The sequence below is a fragment of the Bos javanicus genome, chromosome 5 (assembly GCF_032452875.1).
Source record: "Bos javanicus breed banteng chromosome 5, ARS-OSU_banteng_1.0, whole genome shotgun sequence".
Classification (NCBI taxonomy): domain Eukaryota; kingdom Metazoa; phylum Chordata; class Mammalia; order Artiodactyla; family Bovidae; genus Bos; species Bos javanicus.
In genome coordinates this window covers 80,704,190-80,724,283 of record NC_083872.1, presented here as the reverse complement: position 1 = coordinate 80,724,283, position 20,094 = coordinate 80,704,190, and the positions used below count along the sequence as shown (strand labels likewise).

The 20,094-nt window shown below is 38.3% G+C and overlaps 1 protein-coding gene across 1 annotated transcript in view; it reads right to left on the bottom strand.

Moving 5' to 3' along the window:
* Positions 1–20,094, bottom strand: part of OVCH1 (ovochymase 1) — a 93,206-nt gene that overhangs the window by 14,723 nt on the left and 58,389 nt on the right. The window contains exons 18-21 of the mRNA XM_061419070.1: positions 19,461–19,600; positions 8,582–8,707; positions 4,382–4,429; positions 3,166–3,390 (exon numbers count right to left, since the gene is read on the bottom strand). Coding sequence (XP_061275054.1) covers positions 3,166–3,390; positions 4,382–4,429; positions 8,582–8,707; positions 19,461–19,600 — 539 coding nt within the window. The remainder of the gene's footprint in view (positions 1–3,165; positions 3,391–4,381; positions 4,430–8,581; positions 8,708–19,460; positions 19,601–20,094) is intronic.

Below are 20,094 nucleotides of genomic sequence, written 5' to 3'. Positions count from 1 at the left end.
AAGGTCAGACCTGAGATACTAGACACCTTCGCACATGCTATCTTGGCCTTGCCTGACTGTTTCCTTGTCATTCTTTGGATCTCAAATGCACTCCTTCAATGAGGCCTTCCATGACCATCTTAACTAAAGCAACTGTGTACCCACTATTATTCCATACTGCTGCTGCAACTAATTTCCTTCAGACTATGTTGACATAGGGTTTCCCTGGTAGCTCAGCTGGTAAAGAATCCACCTGCAATGCAGGAGACCCCAGTACGATTCCTGGGTTGGGAAGATCCCCTGGAGAAGGGATAGGCTACCCAATCCAGTATTCTTGGGCTTTCCTGGTGGCTCACATGGTAAAGAGTCCACCTGCAGTGCAGGAGACCTGAGTTCAATCCCTGGGATGGGAAGATCCCTTGGAGGAGAGCATGGCAACCCAATCCAGTATTCTTGCCTAGAGAATCCCCATGGATAGAGGAGCCTGGCAGGCTATAGTCCATTGGGTCACAAAGAGTCAGACATGACTGAGCAACTAAGCACAGCACACATGTTAACAATCAGTAATTATTTGATTATTATTTATTGTTAAATACTATTATTAGTTTTTTTTTTATTATTATGTCTTTTCAGAAGAAGGTGGCAATGATCACTTCTGAACTGTTCACCATTGTGTCTTCAAGATGTCTAACACTAGAAAATGCTCAGTCATGAATTAATCTGACATGTATATTTAATATGGTGTTAACTAGTTACTGATGTCTTACCTTTATGGGGTAAATGAAAGAATGAAGAAAAGATGAACCTTAATTTTGCTAATTATTTTCATTAATATAGTGTAAAACCATTGCAATGAAACCAGTCTGGAGGCTGTGTACCATTCCATCTATATTCTCAGAAATAATTAAAATGTAGCTAATGAATTCTCTTTAGGTGAGAAAATATTTAGTAAGAAAAGATAACTGAGACAATATAGACAATGTGGATCTATATTTGGGCTAGCTCTTCTCATCAGATGGGAGAATAGCAATAGGGTTCAATGTTCAACAGTTTAACAATGCTTATAAAATTGCATATTTCACTGAACTAAAACTACTGTAAGTATATAAAATTATATGAAATAAAACTGTGTAAACTAGCAAACTAATGTTAGTGACCTCACTTTTATATAAAATTGTGTAAGCTAATTACAGAAATAAGAGTTGTCACATTTTTAATGTTTTGACCCATGAATTTTTGATTAATCGGAACTTTTAAAGATGAATAATGTTGCCAGGTTGAAAAATAGTAAAATGAGAAATAGGAAAGCAGCCCTGACATCTAGAAACTGGTCCAGCACTCACAACTGAATCAGGATCTCCTATTAGATACAAACAGTCTCACAGGACACCAACATCAGACTGTCTCTGAATCTGTGATAAGACAAAAACAAGGTCGTCTGTAACCAACAAAACACCAAACATTGACCTCTCGGCTAAAATGAAGACTTGTTACTTCTTTACCAATTACAGTTTTACCTGTACTCTGCTGCTGCTGCTGCTAAGTCGCTTCAGTCGTGTCCAGCTCTGCGAGACCCCATAGACGGCAGCCCACCAGCCTCTCCCGTCCCTGGGATTCTCCAGACAAGAACAATGGAGTGGGTTGCCATTTCCTTCTCCAGTGCATGAAAGTGAAAAGTGAAAGTGAAGTCGCTCAGTTGTGTCCGACTCAGCAACCCCACGGACTGCAGCCTACCAGGCTCCTCCGTACTCTAGTCACGCCTAGATACCCAATCATAAATTTGCCCCACTTTCTCACCCCCTTCCTGCAAGCAATCTAGAGCAAATTTCACTTCCTTAGTGTGGGTGTGCTGTCATGTCTGACTCTTTGCACCCCCATGGATTGTAGCCCATCAGGCTCCTCTGTCCATGGAATTTCTCAGGCCAGAAAACTGGAGTGAGTGAGTTGCCATTTCCTTCTCCAGGGGATCTTCCTGGCCTTCCCAATTGAACCTGCATCTTCTGCATTGGCAGGCAGATTCTTTACCACTGCACCTCCTGGTAAGCCGTTCCACTTCCCTAGAATTTAGAATTTGGGCTTTCAATGGGTAATTTTTAAGAAAGTCCTCTTCCCTAGACCCTCTCCAAAATTACTCATTCAAAACCCAAATCCTATAGGGTTCTTTCTACCATCCTGTTAACACTCCATGGTTTTCAAGGATATGTGTTTTCTTTTTCCAAAATGAGTAATAAATCAAACTTGTTCAATTCCAGGTGTGTTCCAAGGGTCTTAGGTTGAAAGGCATTCTGGAGAATTATATCAGATAATTCTGGATCTGATACCATAGATGATTCATATTAATCTTATGGAGAACTAACAGCTTGATATTTTGTGTCTCCACCACCTCTATTCTAATTGCTTTAGAATTCTTGGCAGGAACCAAACTCACTGATAAGAAAAAATTTAAGTAGCTTTGGAATTTCAAAGTACATTGCTAAGCCTACTGATGTTATAAATCCTAGAATATCACAAAAGTGGTTAAGATCTTTGTAAAAAGATAGCTTCAAACCTCTTCTCCTGTCCTTTGTGATAGGTGGATTGTAATGGCATCCTGATTAGCAGAACTGGTTGGAAATTAGAGAATGGGATACAATATTGAATTACAAAATCTTTGGAAAAGTTCCCTCTATGAGTCAGTCTCAGGACATTGTCTGACATTCAAATATAGTAGACGTCATGTGGTCATTAAATCTCTAAAGATTATTCAAGTTAATTGGGCCTTTTTTTTTTTTTTTGTAATTTACCTTGTATCTAAAGAGAGCTACCTTTATTGTGAGGATGAAATCTAAGTAAACACATTTTCAAAAAGCTGCCTAAAAATGCAGTTTAGGCAACAGAAACTCTTCAAATATATGACTTCCTGAGAAAAACAAAATTAGTGTGCTCTCTGATGATAAAATGAGATAGGAATCACTGAAATCAAGAAAAGCTGGAATTAAAGGTGAAGAGCCATTGAGTGTGGTCTTATGCTCATCCCACTGTGTTTAATAATATTCAGGATTCTGATGAAAGATCTGATGGAAAGTCTCTGACAGCAAATGATATTGCTCCCAAGGCAAATCTAGATCATGTTTGCCACATATATAATTATATAAATGTTCTTATGAATGGTTCTCAACATAGGACATTTAAGAAGGTTCAGTTTACCAAGTAATCTTGATTGCTGATCTGGTCCATCATAAATATTGAAATAATCCCATTCACAGTTCCAAGATTCTTCCATTATAAAATCTTTAATCAATGCCTTCATTTTATTTCCAGATATAGAATAAAAAGTCCAAGTGCAGTTCAGCATATTAGGATAAATGTTAGGATAATTGGGAGATGTGATCTCAAAAGAACTAACTGCAATCAGATCCAATATTGGACACCCTTGAGGCAAAAAGAAAAAAATATTGTATGCAATAGTCAAGGAGCTGAGTTACTACTTTTTGGATCTGGTTTTAATGTCTACAACAGGTCATTAAAACCTTAAACTGCAATGTACTTCTATTAAGTTATATTACTCTTTACTTCCATAGATCCTTATATATGGTGACACAGGGTATAAATGACTTTTGTTTTGAGAAACTGACCTTTCTCAAAAGAAGACAAAGTTCTGTGACTTTAACTCACAAACTATGAACCACTAAGTCACCCACATATACATTGTGATGTAGCTTTGTTGCTTATCTTTAGCACGCAATCTTCTAAACCCCTGAGTAAATTACATACTTCTAAAATTCAGCCTATACTAAAAATTATAATCATTTTATTTGGTAAGGAAATTTGGATCACTCTCAGATAGTTGAAATCAGGATATTAAGGTTCACAAGGGCCAAGAAGCTACTACACCAAGAAGAGAACTGAGGAATTTAATGACATTTTGGATTTACTCCAAATGCTCTAGGCATTATTCAAGACAAAATTAATGCCACCCCAAATTGATTTACTTCATCAGTAATCTTGTCATTTTAGTTAACTGTGCAATGGCCCAGCAAAAATAGAGGGTGAAGGATGTCAAAGCACAATCCAGAGGACATAAAGTACATGGAAAGAATGTTAATGAATAACAGAGTTAAAATAGGGGGATCTCATAAACAAAACATGTATTTCTTACACAGTAATCAGATAAGGTGACACCTTCTTACTCTCTACTCTCTGATCTGCCCTAGGTCTCCACTACCTCCAAAGTTTGACACTCAGAAAATTAATATAAGTTCATATCTCATTATAAAGCAAATAGAATAAGGACACAACACTGAGAAGTCTTTGATAGCAGTCAAAGTATACTTATTCCTAAACAGTGTTTAGCAGAAGGAAATTCCTCACTCTATTTCTATATCAGGTAACCAAAGGCAGATCAACAAAGCCAATTCCTTACCTCCTTTATCCTCTTTACCATTAACTTTAATGTTTCCTCTCATGGAACCTAGAATAAGAGAATTCTTAAGGTCAATATATCCTAATTAATGCTTTATATTTTTTATTTTTTGTTTAAGTGATACACTTACATTGGAGAAAATTTCCAAAAGACAGATTTCAAAAAAGGAAAAAAGGAAATAAAGTCTCCTGTAATTCCATCCTACAAGTAACCAATACTCATATTTTAATGTAAATCCTGCTTTTCCCTAAGCTATAGTGTACATTTTTTTAAAACTGTATTTCACTTTACATCATTGTAACTTCCCCCAATTGTGAATATTTTTCCATATGACTAAATATTACACATATATTTTAATGGTTCACATAGATATTAATGTTACAGTTTCCACTGATATATTTTGATTTGTAATCTTATGAGTATGAATGATGAGTCAGACCTTTTAAAAAATATTTATTTATTTATTTATTTTTGGCTATGCTGGGTCTTTGTTGCTACATGGGCTTTTGTCTAGTTGCAGTTCATGGGTTTCTCATCGTGGTGGCTTCTCTTGTTGCAAAGCATGGGCTCTAGGGCTCGGGTTTCAGTGGTTGTGGCATGTGGGCTCAGTAGTTGTGGCTCCTGAGCTCTAGAGCACAGGCTCAATAGTCGTGGTGCACGGGCTTAGCTGCTCCACGCTATATGGGATCTTCCCAGATCAGGGATCAAACTTGCATCTCCAGCATTGGCAGGCAAATTCTTTATCACTGAGCCACCAGGGAAAGCCGAATGAGTCAGATTTTTAACAAACTTCACATACAGGGTGAACCTATAACATTTCTGCTGTTGTTGGAAAAATGTCTGTGCTAAAGGTTGTTTATGTTTATCTGAAAACAGAAATTGAACACGTGTACGAAATCTGCTTATTTGACTCGTACTCATTCTTTAGCTCTCAGCCAAAGGGATTTTCATAAGCAAGACAGATGTATTTCTTACTCATTTACTAGGTAAGGAGCTACTACCTTACTGTCTACTCACTAACCTACCCCAGCTAGAATGTCATTTCCTTTATTCAAACAATTATTGAGCATCATCTATTTGTAGGCGTGGTTGCACGATTTGGAGGGAACAGCGGGGGTTGTGCTTGGTGTAGCTGAGCAACAGCAGAAAGGCTGGTGTGGCTGGGGAAAATGATCAGAGAGGTAGTCAAGGAGGTAGCCAAGAACAAGATCATACAGAATCTCATGTGGTTTAGTCACTAAGTCATGTCTGACTCTTGCGGCCCCATGGACTGTAGCCCACCAGGCTCCTGTGTCCATGGGATTTTCCAGGCAAGAATACTGGAGTGGATTGCCATTTCATTCTCCAGAGGATCTTCCTGATCCAGGGATTGAACCCAGGTCTCTTGCATTGCAGGCAGATTCTTTACCGACTGAGCTAATCTCATAGGTCACTGTAAAGCCAACTAAGAGTGAGCTGGGACAACATTGAAAGGTTTTAAGCAGAGGAATAACATGATGTGAATTATTCATTTAAAAATGATTATTTTGGTGCCTCCCTGGTGGCTCAGTGGTAAAGGATCCGGCTGCCAATGCAGGAGACAGGTGCCTGGTCTGGGAAGATCCCACGTGCTGAGGAGCAACTAGGCCTGTGTGCCACAACTACTGTGCTCTAGAGCCCCAGAGCTTCAGTTACTTAGCCCAGATACCACAACTACTGAAGACCCCTTGCCTAGAGCCTGTGCTCTGCAACAAGAGAAGCCACCGCAGTGAGAAGCCCACACACTACAGCCAGAGAGTAGCCCCTACTTGTCACAAACAGAGAAAAGTCCACGCAGCAAAGAAGACCCAGCACAGTCAAAAATTAAACAAAATTTTTTTAAATATTTAAAAAATGATCATTCTGGCTGTTAAGAGTAAAACAGACTAAGCAAAGGCTTGTATCAGAACATTATGGTGGAATTGTTGAGAGGTAGTTGGATTCTAGATTAATTTTGCTGTAGGTCCACAGATGAACTAAATCTGATGACAGATGTGAGAAGAAAAGTCAAGGATGAACAGTATAACAGCTTGAACACTTAATTAGTAAACTGCAGTTGCCATCTACTGAGGTGGGGAAGACTGGTGGAGGAAGAATCTGGAAACAGAGGTAGGAAATCAAGAGTTGCATTTTGGTCATGTTAAATTTGAGATGCTTATTAGATACCCAGATGAAGAGGGAGGCAACTGCATATACGGTCCTGGAGTTCAAATTAGAAGATGGAGATATACTTTGAGCGTTATCTGTGTAAAGATGGTCTTTAAAACTAGGGATTGGATGATATCACTTAAGAGTGAGTGTAGGTAAAGAAGAAAACAAAGTCAAGGACTGGGTCCCAGCACACCTCAGCTTTTAATGGTAGGAAAAATGAGGCGCGACCAGCCAAAAGACTCTAAGGAGATCAGTGAAGAAAGAAGAGAGTCAAGTAACAGTGGTTTCCTGGAGGCCATGACAAATGAAATTCTAGAAGGAAGAAGAGGTCATCCATGCAAAATGCAGCTGTTATGACAGAGAAGTAACTGTCGGATCTCAAATTGTGGGGGTCACTGGTATCTTTGGCAAGAACACCATCTGGGGAAGGGTAAGAAAGAAAGCCTTATAGGAATGGATTCAAGAAAAAGTGAAACGGTAGAAGGGGAGAGAGTGACTAGAAATACGTTTGAAGGTGTTTTGCTATAACAGAGCAAAGATTTCCCAGAATTCCATGCCCATCCTTTACCAAACTAAATAAGACCCCTCTGTCAAATCTTAATATAGTCATTTTTTCACTGTATATTTTTCTGAGATTATTTGATTAGTTGACTGAAACAAAAACGCAAAACATGAGAGCTATGAGTTTGTTTCACGTAGGGTCTTACGGAGGACTATACCCATGAGACAACCTCTCAGTAGCTCTGAACAAGCTGTTGCTAAGAGGTAGGGGGGGAGCCAGTCTAAATGTCGTTTTGGCTAGGGGAGTATGGACAGTTAAGTACATGTCTTGAAAGAAGATTACTGCTGGTTACAAGGAACAGAGATCTCAAGCTAATGATTTTAGTGCTTTTACATGAAAATATGAAATCTGAGTTCATTAAAATTCTTCCTGAAATACACATCTAGCTATGTAAGGGGCCTACTTGTTCAAAGCACAGAGCATCCTGTTATCACCTTAATTTCCTCTCTCTGAAGCACAGAGTGCACTGTCCATCAGCTACTGCAGTGGCTTAATCCTGGTAGAACTGGGTGATAAGCAACACTCTCTGTCCTTCTCTATTTACAGATATTGACTATCTCCCCACTAGACTGTCAACTCTTCTAAGGCAGGGACAGTCTTGCTCATCACTGAATCCTCAGTGCTTTAAACATGGCATAGCATAAGTTTAAAACCATTTGCTGATAATCTGAATAATTAAAGGCTTAAATGGGAAATTTGATTCTGTTTATGTTAGCCCCTTATGGTACACCTTTCACTTATGTAATTTGAACTTGATGCAAATCTTCGTTTTCTCCATCCAACATTTCTCACATTACCAGACTAAGAAAGTAAAAATTTTTTTGTAAAAATAACTCTCCAATTATATTTCAATTAACATTTTTAATGTGTATGATGTGATAAATCTTAAGAACTAGAGCAACTCTAATGTTTAACTCAGAATTAAGCATAATTGCAAATGTTTTCTTCATAACACCCAATTTCCATAATTTGCAGTACTTCTCAATTTTCATAATGCTATCAGTGCCTTCACCCAACTATAGGAATGCTGGGCAAAGCATATTTGTCAATAATCTGGTTATAACTAATATATATGAACTATCCACCAAACAAGTTTTAAAAAAGGAATCAATTACTCTTGATATTAGTACATTAAGGAAACCAATTTCAATATAGAAAAATTACTTGAAACTTTTAGGCTAGGGATAAAAAATTCCTACTGTATTGTTATAATATTCCAAGTATACAGAAAACTACAGAATTATTAGGTACTATAATAAAAACTGAAAAATTTGATAAATCTTATATTTTATGAAGGTTTACTTTGATGCCTCCACAGATTATAGAAGTTACAACCTTAAATACTATCTTTTTCTCTTCTAAAGCTTACAAATGAAATGAAGAACAAATTATTTTATGACATATTTTCTAATAAAGCATAATAAAGCAAAAACATACAGATATAAATATGAAAAAAGTAACAGACTTACCAGACATATGAAAAGAATATCTCAAAGAAAATTCTTTCATGGCCAAACTTGCATTGTATGTGAAAATCAACATCATAAGAGGACCATGAGACTTTAATGAAGGTGAATCTCCTTCACATAGATTTCCTAGCCAAAAAACAACAAAACAACCCCACCCCCGCAAAACAACATTCTTAGCATTCATCAAGGTAAAAGTTATTGAGCAAAGTAAAAGGAAAAAATCCTATTTTTAATACAAATTTATACTTTATCTACTACCAACAATTTAATAATGGGAAATTAAGCATAACAAAGCCCAATTAGAACAGATATGTCCTAGATTTCAAAGTGTAAGCAGTTCTAAGAAAGTGGTTCCTAACCAACTAGGACATTGTACCCCATTCTCATAATGTCTGAAATACTTAAGTAGATCTTTTAAAGCTATATAATATAAAAGAAGGTAACATAGTCTGGCTAGGTCATCAGGGAACTAAAAGATATTTTGTCACCAGATTGAAATAACCATACATAAAGAAGTATATTTGAGCTTTTGTTACATACAACTTTCATTTATCCACAGCACAACCAAATGAATAAGAGGCAAGGTACAGTAACTGGCATAAAAGTCAAAACTGCTAGCTGGTCTAAATGAGATTTTTTAGGCAACAGTTCTTAGAGGTCTCCTGTGAGTCAGAATCCTAGGGCTAATTAGTAATGGTTTTGCTCAACCTCCCATTGCCCCTGGATTTCTAAAAGCATCCTTCAGAAGATGATGGAGACTGATCTTTACCCATGGTCTCTCTCTTGTGAGGCTGACTGGTAATAGCCAGATTGGTGTTATAAAGTTCTCTGTAACTGCTACCCTGTGAATCTAGTTCAACTTCTAGAATATAATATTTTTCTTTCATCTCCTGATTTTTATAGTTTTCTTTATGATCAGAATGTTTAATCCTTCACTACAGAAAATCTGGACAATTTAAAAAATAATTACTTATAACCTTGCAGTCCAGAAATATCCACTTAAACATATTGGTGTGTTTCTCCCTATGATAGGGACAGAATGGGATGATCAAATAGTGAGCACAATGGTGAGTTCCCCATTGGGAAACTGTAGATAGAGAGGGAACTACAGGGGGCTTTCAGAGACCACAATAAGACTAATGATCATTCAAGAAAGTAATAGGAAAATTCTGAAACAATGTGGGCTTGCTTGACTCATAACGCAAAACAAGTCACTTAACATGAAAGTCAGACTGGCTTACTTAATGATAAAATCAAGCTAACTTCAATTCAGTTCAGTCGCTCAGTCGTGTCTGACTCTTTGCGACTCCATGGACTGTAGCACACCAGGCTTCCCTGGCCATCACCAACTCCCAGGGCTCGCTCATACTCATGGCCATCGAGTCGGTGATGCCATCCAACCATCTCATCCTCTGTCATCCCCTTCTCTTCCCACCTTCACTCTTTCCCAGCATCAGGGTCTTTTCCAATGAGTCAGTTCTTCACATCAGGTGGCCAAAGTATTGGAGTTTCAGCTTCAACATCAGCCCTTCCAATGAATATTCAGGAATGATTTCCTTTACGATTGACGGTTTGATCTCCTTGCAATCCAAGGAACTCTCAAGATTCTTCTCCAACACCACAGTTCAAAAGCATCAATTCTTTGGTGCTCAGCTTTCTTTACAATCCAAATCTCACATCCATACATGACTACTGGAAAGATCATAGCCTTGACTAGATGGACCTTTGTTGGCAAAGTAATGTCTCTGCTTTTTAATATGCTGTCTAAATGGGTCGTGGCTAACTTAGCAACAAAACCATGCAACAGAAACAGAGGACATGCCCACAAACAACAAAACAATGGCAGCATGAAACCTACATCCTGCTCAGTAAGGCCAGTGAGTTAGTAACCCCCAAAACATGTTCTTTGGCCTAGACATGTTCTTTGCACAATGCCCCCCAGACAAAACAACAATAGTAGAAAACAAGGCCTACAAACTGCCCAGTGATGTCATCAAATTAACGACCACCAAAACAGGCTCTGTGCACACAAAAATTTATGGAAAGATCATTTTTCACAATGAAAGGCCCTCACTGTACTGAGACCTGAAAATATTTTTCCAAGTGCTCTGATAGTCGAAGTAAACTTCCCTGCCTACCTGGGGAAGGAAGCTGATGATGGAAGTTCTACTTTCTTTCTACTCAATAAATACAAGAAGATCTCCCTCCCCTCACTCTTTCTTGATTACAAAAAAGTAAACCCATTGAGTACGCAGGCAGCGCAATGCTTGTCTTCCCACTTGTGAACCTTACAAATGTCCTATTCTAATAAATCACTTCCTATCAATCACTTTGCTTCTCACTGAACTACTTTGTGGGCTGAGATGTAAAGGACTGTGGTGCCAGAGCTCTTCAGAGCCCTGGAAACAACACCCAATGGTTTCAGCTGGTGATCAGAGCAGGACTGTGGTAAGATAAGAAGGTCTGGGGTCGGGTACTAGTAGGGCCACAGGACACCACAGGTCAGAAGTTCTGGGGAGGACACTCCACTGATGACAGCCCATTTCAGTCAGGCCAAGCAACCCCGAGAGCTTTATGGCTCTGACTGGATTCTGAGATACAAGCTAGGGGAACAACGATATGGATGTTTAAAGATCTGGAGAAATGATGACAATCAGTGTGGGTTGCCATGGAAAGGTAGTATGGAAATACAGAAAGAGTCTTATTGCTGGTGCAGGAGACAAGGGAAATGGCATGTGAAAAAGAAGGAATTTCACTGTCTGGGTTGCTTTGACCAGGTTTGAGCCCTGGCTACATAGATACATACCGTGGCAATGGAATGGCTGTGCTTGTATACATCCAGTCGCTATATGATGTTGCAGGATTTAGCAATCTCTACTCTTCTCTTTGACCCTGAGGTTTTCCTTCTATGCTCTCTATCTGTTCCATATCTTTTAACTCCAAAAGACCTGTATGATCACCAAGGTGTAACAATTCACTCTTCTCTCTCAATTTGGCAGGGAAGCAGCTTACAAGACTCAAAGTACTTTTCCTTAATTACTAGGAGTGTCCAGTTGAGGACCTATCAGGCCCTGATGTCAGTCTTCTCCTCCCTCCAGGCCCTTGCAAATGTTAACCCTTTTATTTCTGACTTGCAGCCAGCCAAGTTCCAGATCACTGTCAGCACCACTGGGGACATCTTCTGTACTATTCCTTTGTGGCAATTTCTTGGGCACTAACATCTGGTTGGGAGACTGCTTTGGAAGGGATACCATCTAAAATCATAACTGCCAATCTTGATCAAATTGCACAAAAATAAAACTTATGGATAGCCCAGGAAGCAGAGACCTCTCCTCAGGTTTGGGTCTAAGATGGTCAAATTGAATGAATCCCAGTTGACATCCCTCTGGGACATGTACTCCAGGACTGGAAAAAAAAGTGAACAAGATTTGAAAAAGAAAAAACTTCTCAGCCTATGTAACCAGGTTTGGCTGCAATATAAGTTAGAGAGCCAAGGAAACTGAGCACTGAACAGGTCTCTAAATTATAATACTATACTACACTGGATTTATACTCTAGAAGGGAATCAAAATGGGGTGAAATACTACATGTTCAAGTTTTTATGACCTTGTATTTGGGATCTGTAACTGGAAGGGATTTAATATATGTGTAACCCAGAAGGCTAATTTAAAGAACCAATCAGATGACAGTTTACCTGACCCAGTGTACAGGGCCATGCAAAGACCAGACCCCTCACAGAAAGAAGCTGTTGCTCCTGAAACAGCTGTCAGCCCAGTGGGAGTTGTTCCGCACCCTCCTGGAGGAGCTATTGTGCCAACAGAGGTTCTCAGATCTGAGACAGCTACTGCTCCAGCTGAGGCTAAAATCCCAGAGGAAAGTGTGTGCAAAGGTGAGGAGAGGCCACCACCATATTCCAGAACTCCTTCTCTGTTCCTCAAGTCACCCAAGGAGCACAATCTCAGCCCAGCTAGCACCCATAGTGGCCTAAATTACCAGCCACCTGCCCCTACAATCTTGCCTCTGAGCAAAGTTCCTGATGAGAGTCAAGGAACAGTAACAGTCCATGGGCCCTTTTCAAAATATCCGCTCTAAGTCTGGCTGGGGATAAATTGGGAAATTTTACTGAGGACCCTGTAATTTTCACTAAGGAGTTTACCAGGTTAATGAGAACTTTTGATCTCACCTGGGGAGATTTGCAGATTTTTACTACCCCATTGCTGCATCCCAGAGGAAAAACAGGGTATAACACTAGCTGCCAGGGACAGTGCTGACCAAATGGCAACTAGAGCCCAACAAGGACATGCAGTTTTTCAAGTGGGGAATGACACTGTCCCTGATGCTGATCCGCAGTAGAATCACCAGATGAATTCTACTGACAGGGACAGATAGGACAATATGATTAACTATTTGATAGAAGACATGAATGGTAAAGTCTGTTTATTATGAGAAAGTAAAAGAAGTCCAACAGGGACCAAATGAAAACCCTGCAGTTTTTCAAGAGAGATTAGAGGAAACTTTTAGAAGTATACAAATGAGGATCCCCTTCCCCCGAGGGACAGACCCTTTGTCCCTTTGACTATGCATTTCAAAGCCCAGTCTGTCCCAGACATCAGGCACAAAATTCAAAAGGTATCTGCTGGTCCTCAAACCCCTATGAATGATTTACTCCAATTGGCTTATTCAGTTTTCATTATAGGGATGTGGCCCACAGGGCTGAATGCCTGCAGAGAGACAAACAAAAGACTCAAATGATTACAAAGGATTTGTCCACTCAGGGGCCACCAAAGGAGAGGCCAGGTTTTTGGGGCCAATCTGACCATGGTGGACCATGAGGCCCATGGGTACCCAAACAAAATCACTGTGCCCTGTGTGGACAGAAGAGACACTGGAGGAAAGATTGTGATCAATGTACCCTTTGCCAACAGTCAGTGCATGGGCAGAGGGGACACCTCAGTTGCCAGCGAGTGATGGGGGCCATTAGACTTCACAATCGGAAGACAGAGGGGCCTGAGGCCAGAAGTGGCTCTGCCTAGAGATATCATCTATATAATTAATGCTGAGCCTGGGGTAGTCATTGAAGTAGCAGGCAACTTGATAGAATTTCTTATAGACACTGGTGCAATCTTCTCAGTCTTAACCTAAAGGATTGGAAATCTTAACAATCATAAAGAATATATAATGGGAATATCAGGAAAAAGACAAGGGTACACTTTCCTAGAACAATTTATATGTAACGTTCATGGCCAACTACTTTTACATTCCTTTTTGTTTGTGCCTGATTGTCCCTTTAATGGGAAGAGATTTATTAAACTAGTTAGAGGCCACTCTGTTCCTAAAGGGAACAACGAAACTTTGTGTCACATTGTGCTTAGTCCCTCAGTTGTGTCTGACTCTTTGCAACCCTTTGGATTGTAGCCTGCCAGGCTACTCTGTCCACGGGAATTTTCAGGCACTGGAGTGGGTTGCCATTTCTTCCTCCAGGGTATCTTTCCGACCCAGGAATGGAAACTGCATTGTCCCGTGTATCCTGCACTGCAGGCAGATTCTTTACCTGCTGAGTCACCAGGGAAGCCCTTAAGGAAAACTTATTCATCACCAAATGATTTTAACAGAGAATGAAAATGAACAGACTGAATCTACAACTGAGATAGAAGCCCTAGTAAACCCTGAAGTTTGGAACATTGAGGTTTCGGGCTTAGACAAAGACATCTGACCAGTAGTTATCAAGCTAAGACCTGGATGAGAATATGCCTGTGAAAAACAATATCCCCTAAAGCTAGAAGCCTAGAGAGGAATTTCTCCTACAGTGAAGAAGTATGATTCATATGGATTATTACTGGTACCTTGTCAGTCACCATATTATACTCTGGTATTACCTATTCTTAAACCTGTTGGAGACTATCGATTTGTACAAGACCTAAGGGCTATTAATGAAGCTATTGGACCCATTGATCCTATTGTGCCTAATCCTTAATACTATCCTAACTCAAATCCAGGGGAAGCCAATTGGTTTACTGTGTTAGATTTAAGTGAAAGTGAAAGTCGCTCAGTCAAGTTCTACTCTTTGTAACCCCATGAACTATACATTCCATGGATTTCTCCAGGCCAGAATACTGGAGCCTTTCCCTTCTCCAGGGGAATCTTCCCAACCCAGAAATCAAACTGGGGTCTCCTGCATTGCAGGTGGATTCTTTACCAACTGAGCTATCAGGGAAGCCCAAAGGATGTTTTTTTTCTGCATGCCCTTGGCCCAGGAACTTCAATTCCCTTTTGTCCTTGAGTGGACAGGCCCAGAAACAAAAGAAACCCGATAAAACACCTGGACTGACTTCCTCAAGGATTTAGGCACAGCCTTGAAAATGACACTAATGGTTTCTATTAGACCTTTAGTCATACTTTTTTTAAAAAAATAAAATATATTATGTAATTTTTTTTCATTCCAATCTTCTCTCTTAATATCACAGTAGGACTTTCCTGTCTTCTAAAAAAGTTAGGTGAAAATATTTCATTTAGTGGTGGTATAACATTTTATCCTATGGATTTGCTATACTTTTCTTAACCAATTTCCTATTTTGATACTTTTTTGTGGGGGCCATTATCATAAATAACACTAGCTGAATGAATATCTTGTACATAAATGTAAAGTATATTTCTTAAAAGTATGGATAAAAATAGAAACACTGAATGACAGGTTATAGATTTATTGCTTTTGAAAAACATTTCTCTATCTTGCTCCAGAAAGAAACTATGTATTATACCTAAACAACAACATGAAAATGTCTGTTACACTGCATTTTATTTACTAAGTATAATCATTCTTCAAATATTTTTGTCAGTTAAGTAGGTAAATTTTTTTCATTTATGTTTTAAAAAGGCTAAGTATTTTTTTCTCACATCTATTTGCCTATTAATTGCTCATTCAGATCACTTGCCCATTTTTGTATTATTGTGCTGCTGCTGCTGTTTAGTCACTCAGTCGTGTCCGATTCTTTGTGACCCAATGGACTGTAGCCCACCAGGCTCCTCTGTCCATGGGATTTCCCAGGCAAGAATACTGGAGTGAGTTGCCACTTCCTTCTCCAGGGGATCTTCCTGACCCCAGGGATTGAATCCATGTCTCCTGCTTGGCAGGTGGATTCTTTACCATGGAACCACCCTAGGAAAATAGTAATTCTGAATTGTATTTTAAAATCAGTTGGTTAAACTATTATTTATTGTACTATTTTTAAATTGTTTTATATTAGGGATCCTCTTGATTCTAAAAGAATGCATCTGTGCTATTTTATAATTGTTGAGTCACTGTTAATTATTATAGGGCTGATGATTCAAGTGTGCTTCCTGTGACAAACCATTTCTAAGTTTAACTGACCATACATAGTATTCCCTGAAACAAACATTCTAACAAAGGTAGTTTGCTATGCACACACAGTTTCAAGTCAACAATTCTAGAACTATTAAGCTTTTCACTATTATAAGAAAACTGCCCTTAGTAAACGGATGGCCAGAGGATTAACTTCATTGTGACAGAAAAAAATAAAGAGAGATTTAATTTAGATTGTATAGTAACTGATACATAAATATTCGTTAACTTTCCTCATCGATCAAAAGAGGTTGAGGGTTAATCCAGTGCTTTTGCAAAATCACTTGGGTCAATAGTTCACAATTCTTTAGGAAAATGAATAAAAGACTCAAAAGCTTTGAGAACTCTGGTTTTAACCTGACATTTTTTCAATGCTAAATCAAACATATTTGGGCCGTTATAATTTTTTTTTTTTTACATATTTGGGCTTTTCTAATACTGATTTATACACATCCCCTATATTAATTACCTTAAACCTTTCTCAGAGTTGTTGAAAATCCTTGGTTACTTGTTTTTTATTTTGCTTTCTGTTGAAGGAAGTTTTTAGTTACACAGGAATTTATTGATAATTTCCTGTTGTCTGCAATTGCTTTTACATTAGAATCCTTCTCCATCCATAACTAAGATAATTGCTTATTTTATAAACTTTTAATGCCTTAAGAAAAATGCTTAGCTCTTTACTCAACTGTTATATGAGGTGATGGAAAATATAATTTATATTTCCCTCCCTGATCTGCAATGCAAAATTTATCACATTTAAATGTCTTATAGTTTCTTGGGCCCCTTCTGGTCTACTCATGTGTGTCTCTTTTATACCAGTACTGCTCTGTTTTAATTATGGTTACCTCAAAGTATGTTTTTATCTTGATAATTCACCTCATCATCTGGTCATTTTTTTCCCCCCAAAACATTTTCAGCTAGTTCTAGTTAAGGATAAACTTTAGAGTTACTATCAATTTCCTCCTTGCTCTCCAAAGACAATTACCATTGGGATTTTGCTATATTTTTAAATTAACTTGGGGTGGATTAATGTTAATTTCATCTTCCAGTTTTAGAACGTGGTACTTTTCTCTATTCAGATATGTGTGTGTGTGTGTGCACATGTGAACAAGTATAAGTTTCATATTTGTGCAATAAAACTCACATTTCAAGGTTATTCCTAGCTACATGGTTTTTGTGACTAATTATAACCAAAGTGATTTTTACATTATAACTTCTAACTAATTTTCACTTGGATGGTTTTAAGGATATGATTATTTTATCATTGATTTATATTTATTTTTCCTAATTTGACCTAGCTTTTAGATAATACATTTTCAATATTAAACTAGTTGTGCATTCTGGGGATATAGCATTGTTGACTATGTTTAAAATATTCATTCAATAACCTATTGACTTCAAAAACTGAGTTAACCACTAGAGGCTGTCTTATTTGCAAAAATTGAAGTAGAGTCAAAAACTTTTTGTGGAAGAAGATAGGAAATAATACATATATTTTATGAACAAATTCTAAGTGAAGAACAAATTATAAGAACAACAGAGATACAGTTCATCAATATTATAAATTATAACTGACATAGCTAATGTACTTTTTTCCCTTTTTCTGTATTTCTTTGTTCCTTCAAACCTTGTGTTCTTAAACACTCCACTGATGGAGGGACAATAGGGAGGGACAATAATCTTTTCTTCTAAGCAGCACAATTTAAAAATACAAATTTAGAGGTGTAATTCTAATTCAAACACTGCAGGTGCTTGGTTTCTTTTATATTGATTAACATGCACTCTGTCATTTAATTATCAAAGTAACCTCATGAAGCAGTACAAGTTACAGGTATTCTGTAAGGCAAGAAAGCAAGAAGCGTAGATAATTTCCAAAGATACTAGCCTAGATGCTGCACTCTCCCCACAGAAAGCTATGCCCTTCTGATGTTATGTAAAAGCTCCATGTTTACTAATATTCCCTTAAGTAGAAACACAAAGACTGTCAATGCACCTATTTCTGGGATGTTAATGGGTGTAAGCCTACAGAATAAAAGAACAGTGGTTTAGCAATTGGCTGTTTGATCAACTCTGGCAAGACTCTACCAACATGGAGAGGGACACTGACATCTGGGTCCTTCCTAGAGAGACAAAGGCCAGCAAAATGCTATACATCTTCTCTCTCTGGGAGTCATCTTGTTACATTAGGCATCTATATCTCTGACTTAGGCACATTGGGAATTTGTAATACCCATGTACATGTGTGCTAGTGATGCTGTGTCTTTTCACTTAAATCACATGAAAAGTTACAGGTAGTTATTGTCACGTTACCAGTGAGGACACTGACTAACTGAGAAAGCTTCGGGAACATTCCCAAAGTCACTGAATTACCAAGTGGTAGAACTGCAATCTACTGGACCCAGGATCATCAGATTTCAGAACTCTAGGCTGCTATATCCTAATTAATTGAGCAACTTTGGTCACCCAGCCCAAACTACGTTTCCATTTCCCTTTTCTCTAGTCATCTCGCTCTCAGTCAGGTGTGGCCATGTGAAAAATCTGGCCAAAGTGACTTAAATCTGCTACAGGATTCTTGGAGACATATTTGCTTTCTCCATGGCGATAACCCTTCCCTGGGCCCTTTCTTCTTTTCTGTCCATTGTAATGGCCACAACTGAAATAGCCATGATGGAACCACTAGGAAAAGGCCAAGAGAACTGCAATAATTCCAGTCTTCACAGAGTTGAACTATTGAGTTGGTGGTGCATCTGCATGCCTCAGCATTTCTCTTTCTTTCACAATAATGAATTTAAGTCACTGTAATCAGGTTTTGGACTACTATCTAATTAATAAGGCCATTTAATGCCTTCCCTGAAATATTATTTTGCCTGACTAATATAGGAGATCCAACCAGTCCATTAGGAGATCAGCCCTGGGTGTTCTTTGGAAGGAATGATGCTAAAGCTGAAACTCCAGTACTTTGGCCACTTCATGCGAAGAGTTGACTCATTGGAAAAGACTCTGATGCTGGGAGGGATTAGGGGCAGGAGGAGAAGGGGACAACAGAGGATGAGATGGCTGGACGGCATCACTGACTTGATGGATGTGAGTCTGAGTGAACTCTGGGAGTTGGTGATGGACAGGGAGGCCTGGCGTGCTGCGATTCATGGGGTCGCAAAGAGTCAGACACGACTGAGCAACTGAATTGAACTGAAGTGAACTGAATATTATACTCTCAGTTTTCTTGTGCTGCATTTGTCTGAGACTGTTTATTCATCCTTTATTTTTAGTATTTCTGGCCAAGTTTAATCTATGTATGACTCAAGTAAACAGCACATAGTTTGGTTTTGTTTTTAACTTAATCAGAGTATTAAGTTAATTTCAATTACAAATATAGTAATAGCAACAGGTTATTTCAATATCACATTTAAGAAGAGACTAATTTATGTCATCTGTAATTCACACACTGAATATAAAATGATCTAAGAATATTTTACAAAAGAAAATCAATAGCATAGTTCTTCATGGGAAATTGGTTACCTATTAATTTTTTGCCTGATCCAAATCCTTCATAAACCCACAGGTCACCCTGACAGGCCAAGGGCATTGGTTGCTTCTGGAAGCTGATAATATCAAGGCGAATGATATGATTTATAGGGGCCAGTAATCTCCAGTGGCAGCTACAGCACAATGAAAGAAAGTTAGAAATTATTTCTCAGTAGCATATATTGTTATTTACTTTGTTCAGAATTTAATGCATCACTCAGTGAGTCACTGTTATTGACTGTACCTGCTTCTTTTGTGCTTAGGTGAAAGAAAATTTTAAACTATAACAGTAAAAATATTCTCTAATACTTTTGAATTTGTCAAAAGTTTTAACCAAATACACCCATTATATGAATGGCTGGTCAGGCACATGTGTTATTCTAAATTCTAATTGGCAATCCATAAGAGTTAACCAAGTATTCCTGTGTCAATTTGCCCTAAACGTCCCCAAATCATACACATTTACTTAGGATTAAGTTTATTCTAATGTTTAATTTAGGGAAAGTTCTCTTATATGAACCACTTATTGAGTATTACTATGTGCCAGAAGGTTTTACATACATTATTTCAATCTCCAAAGCTCTTTGATAGAGATTCAGCATTTCACTTTACCTAACAAGTGATCTCT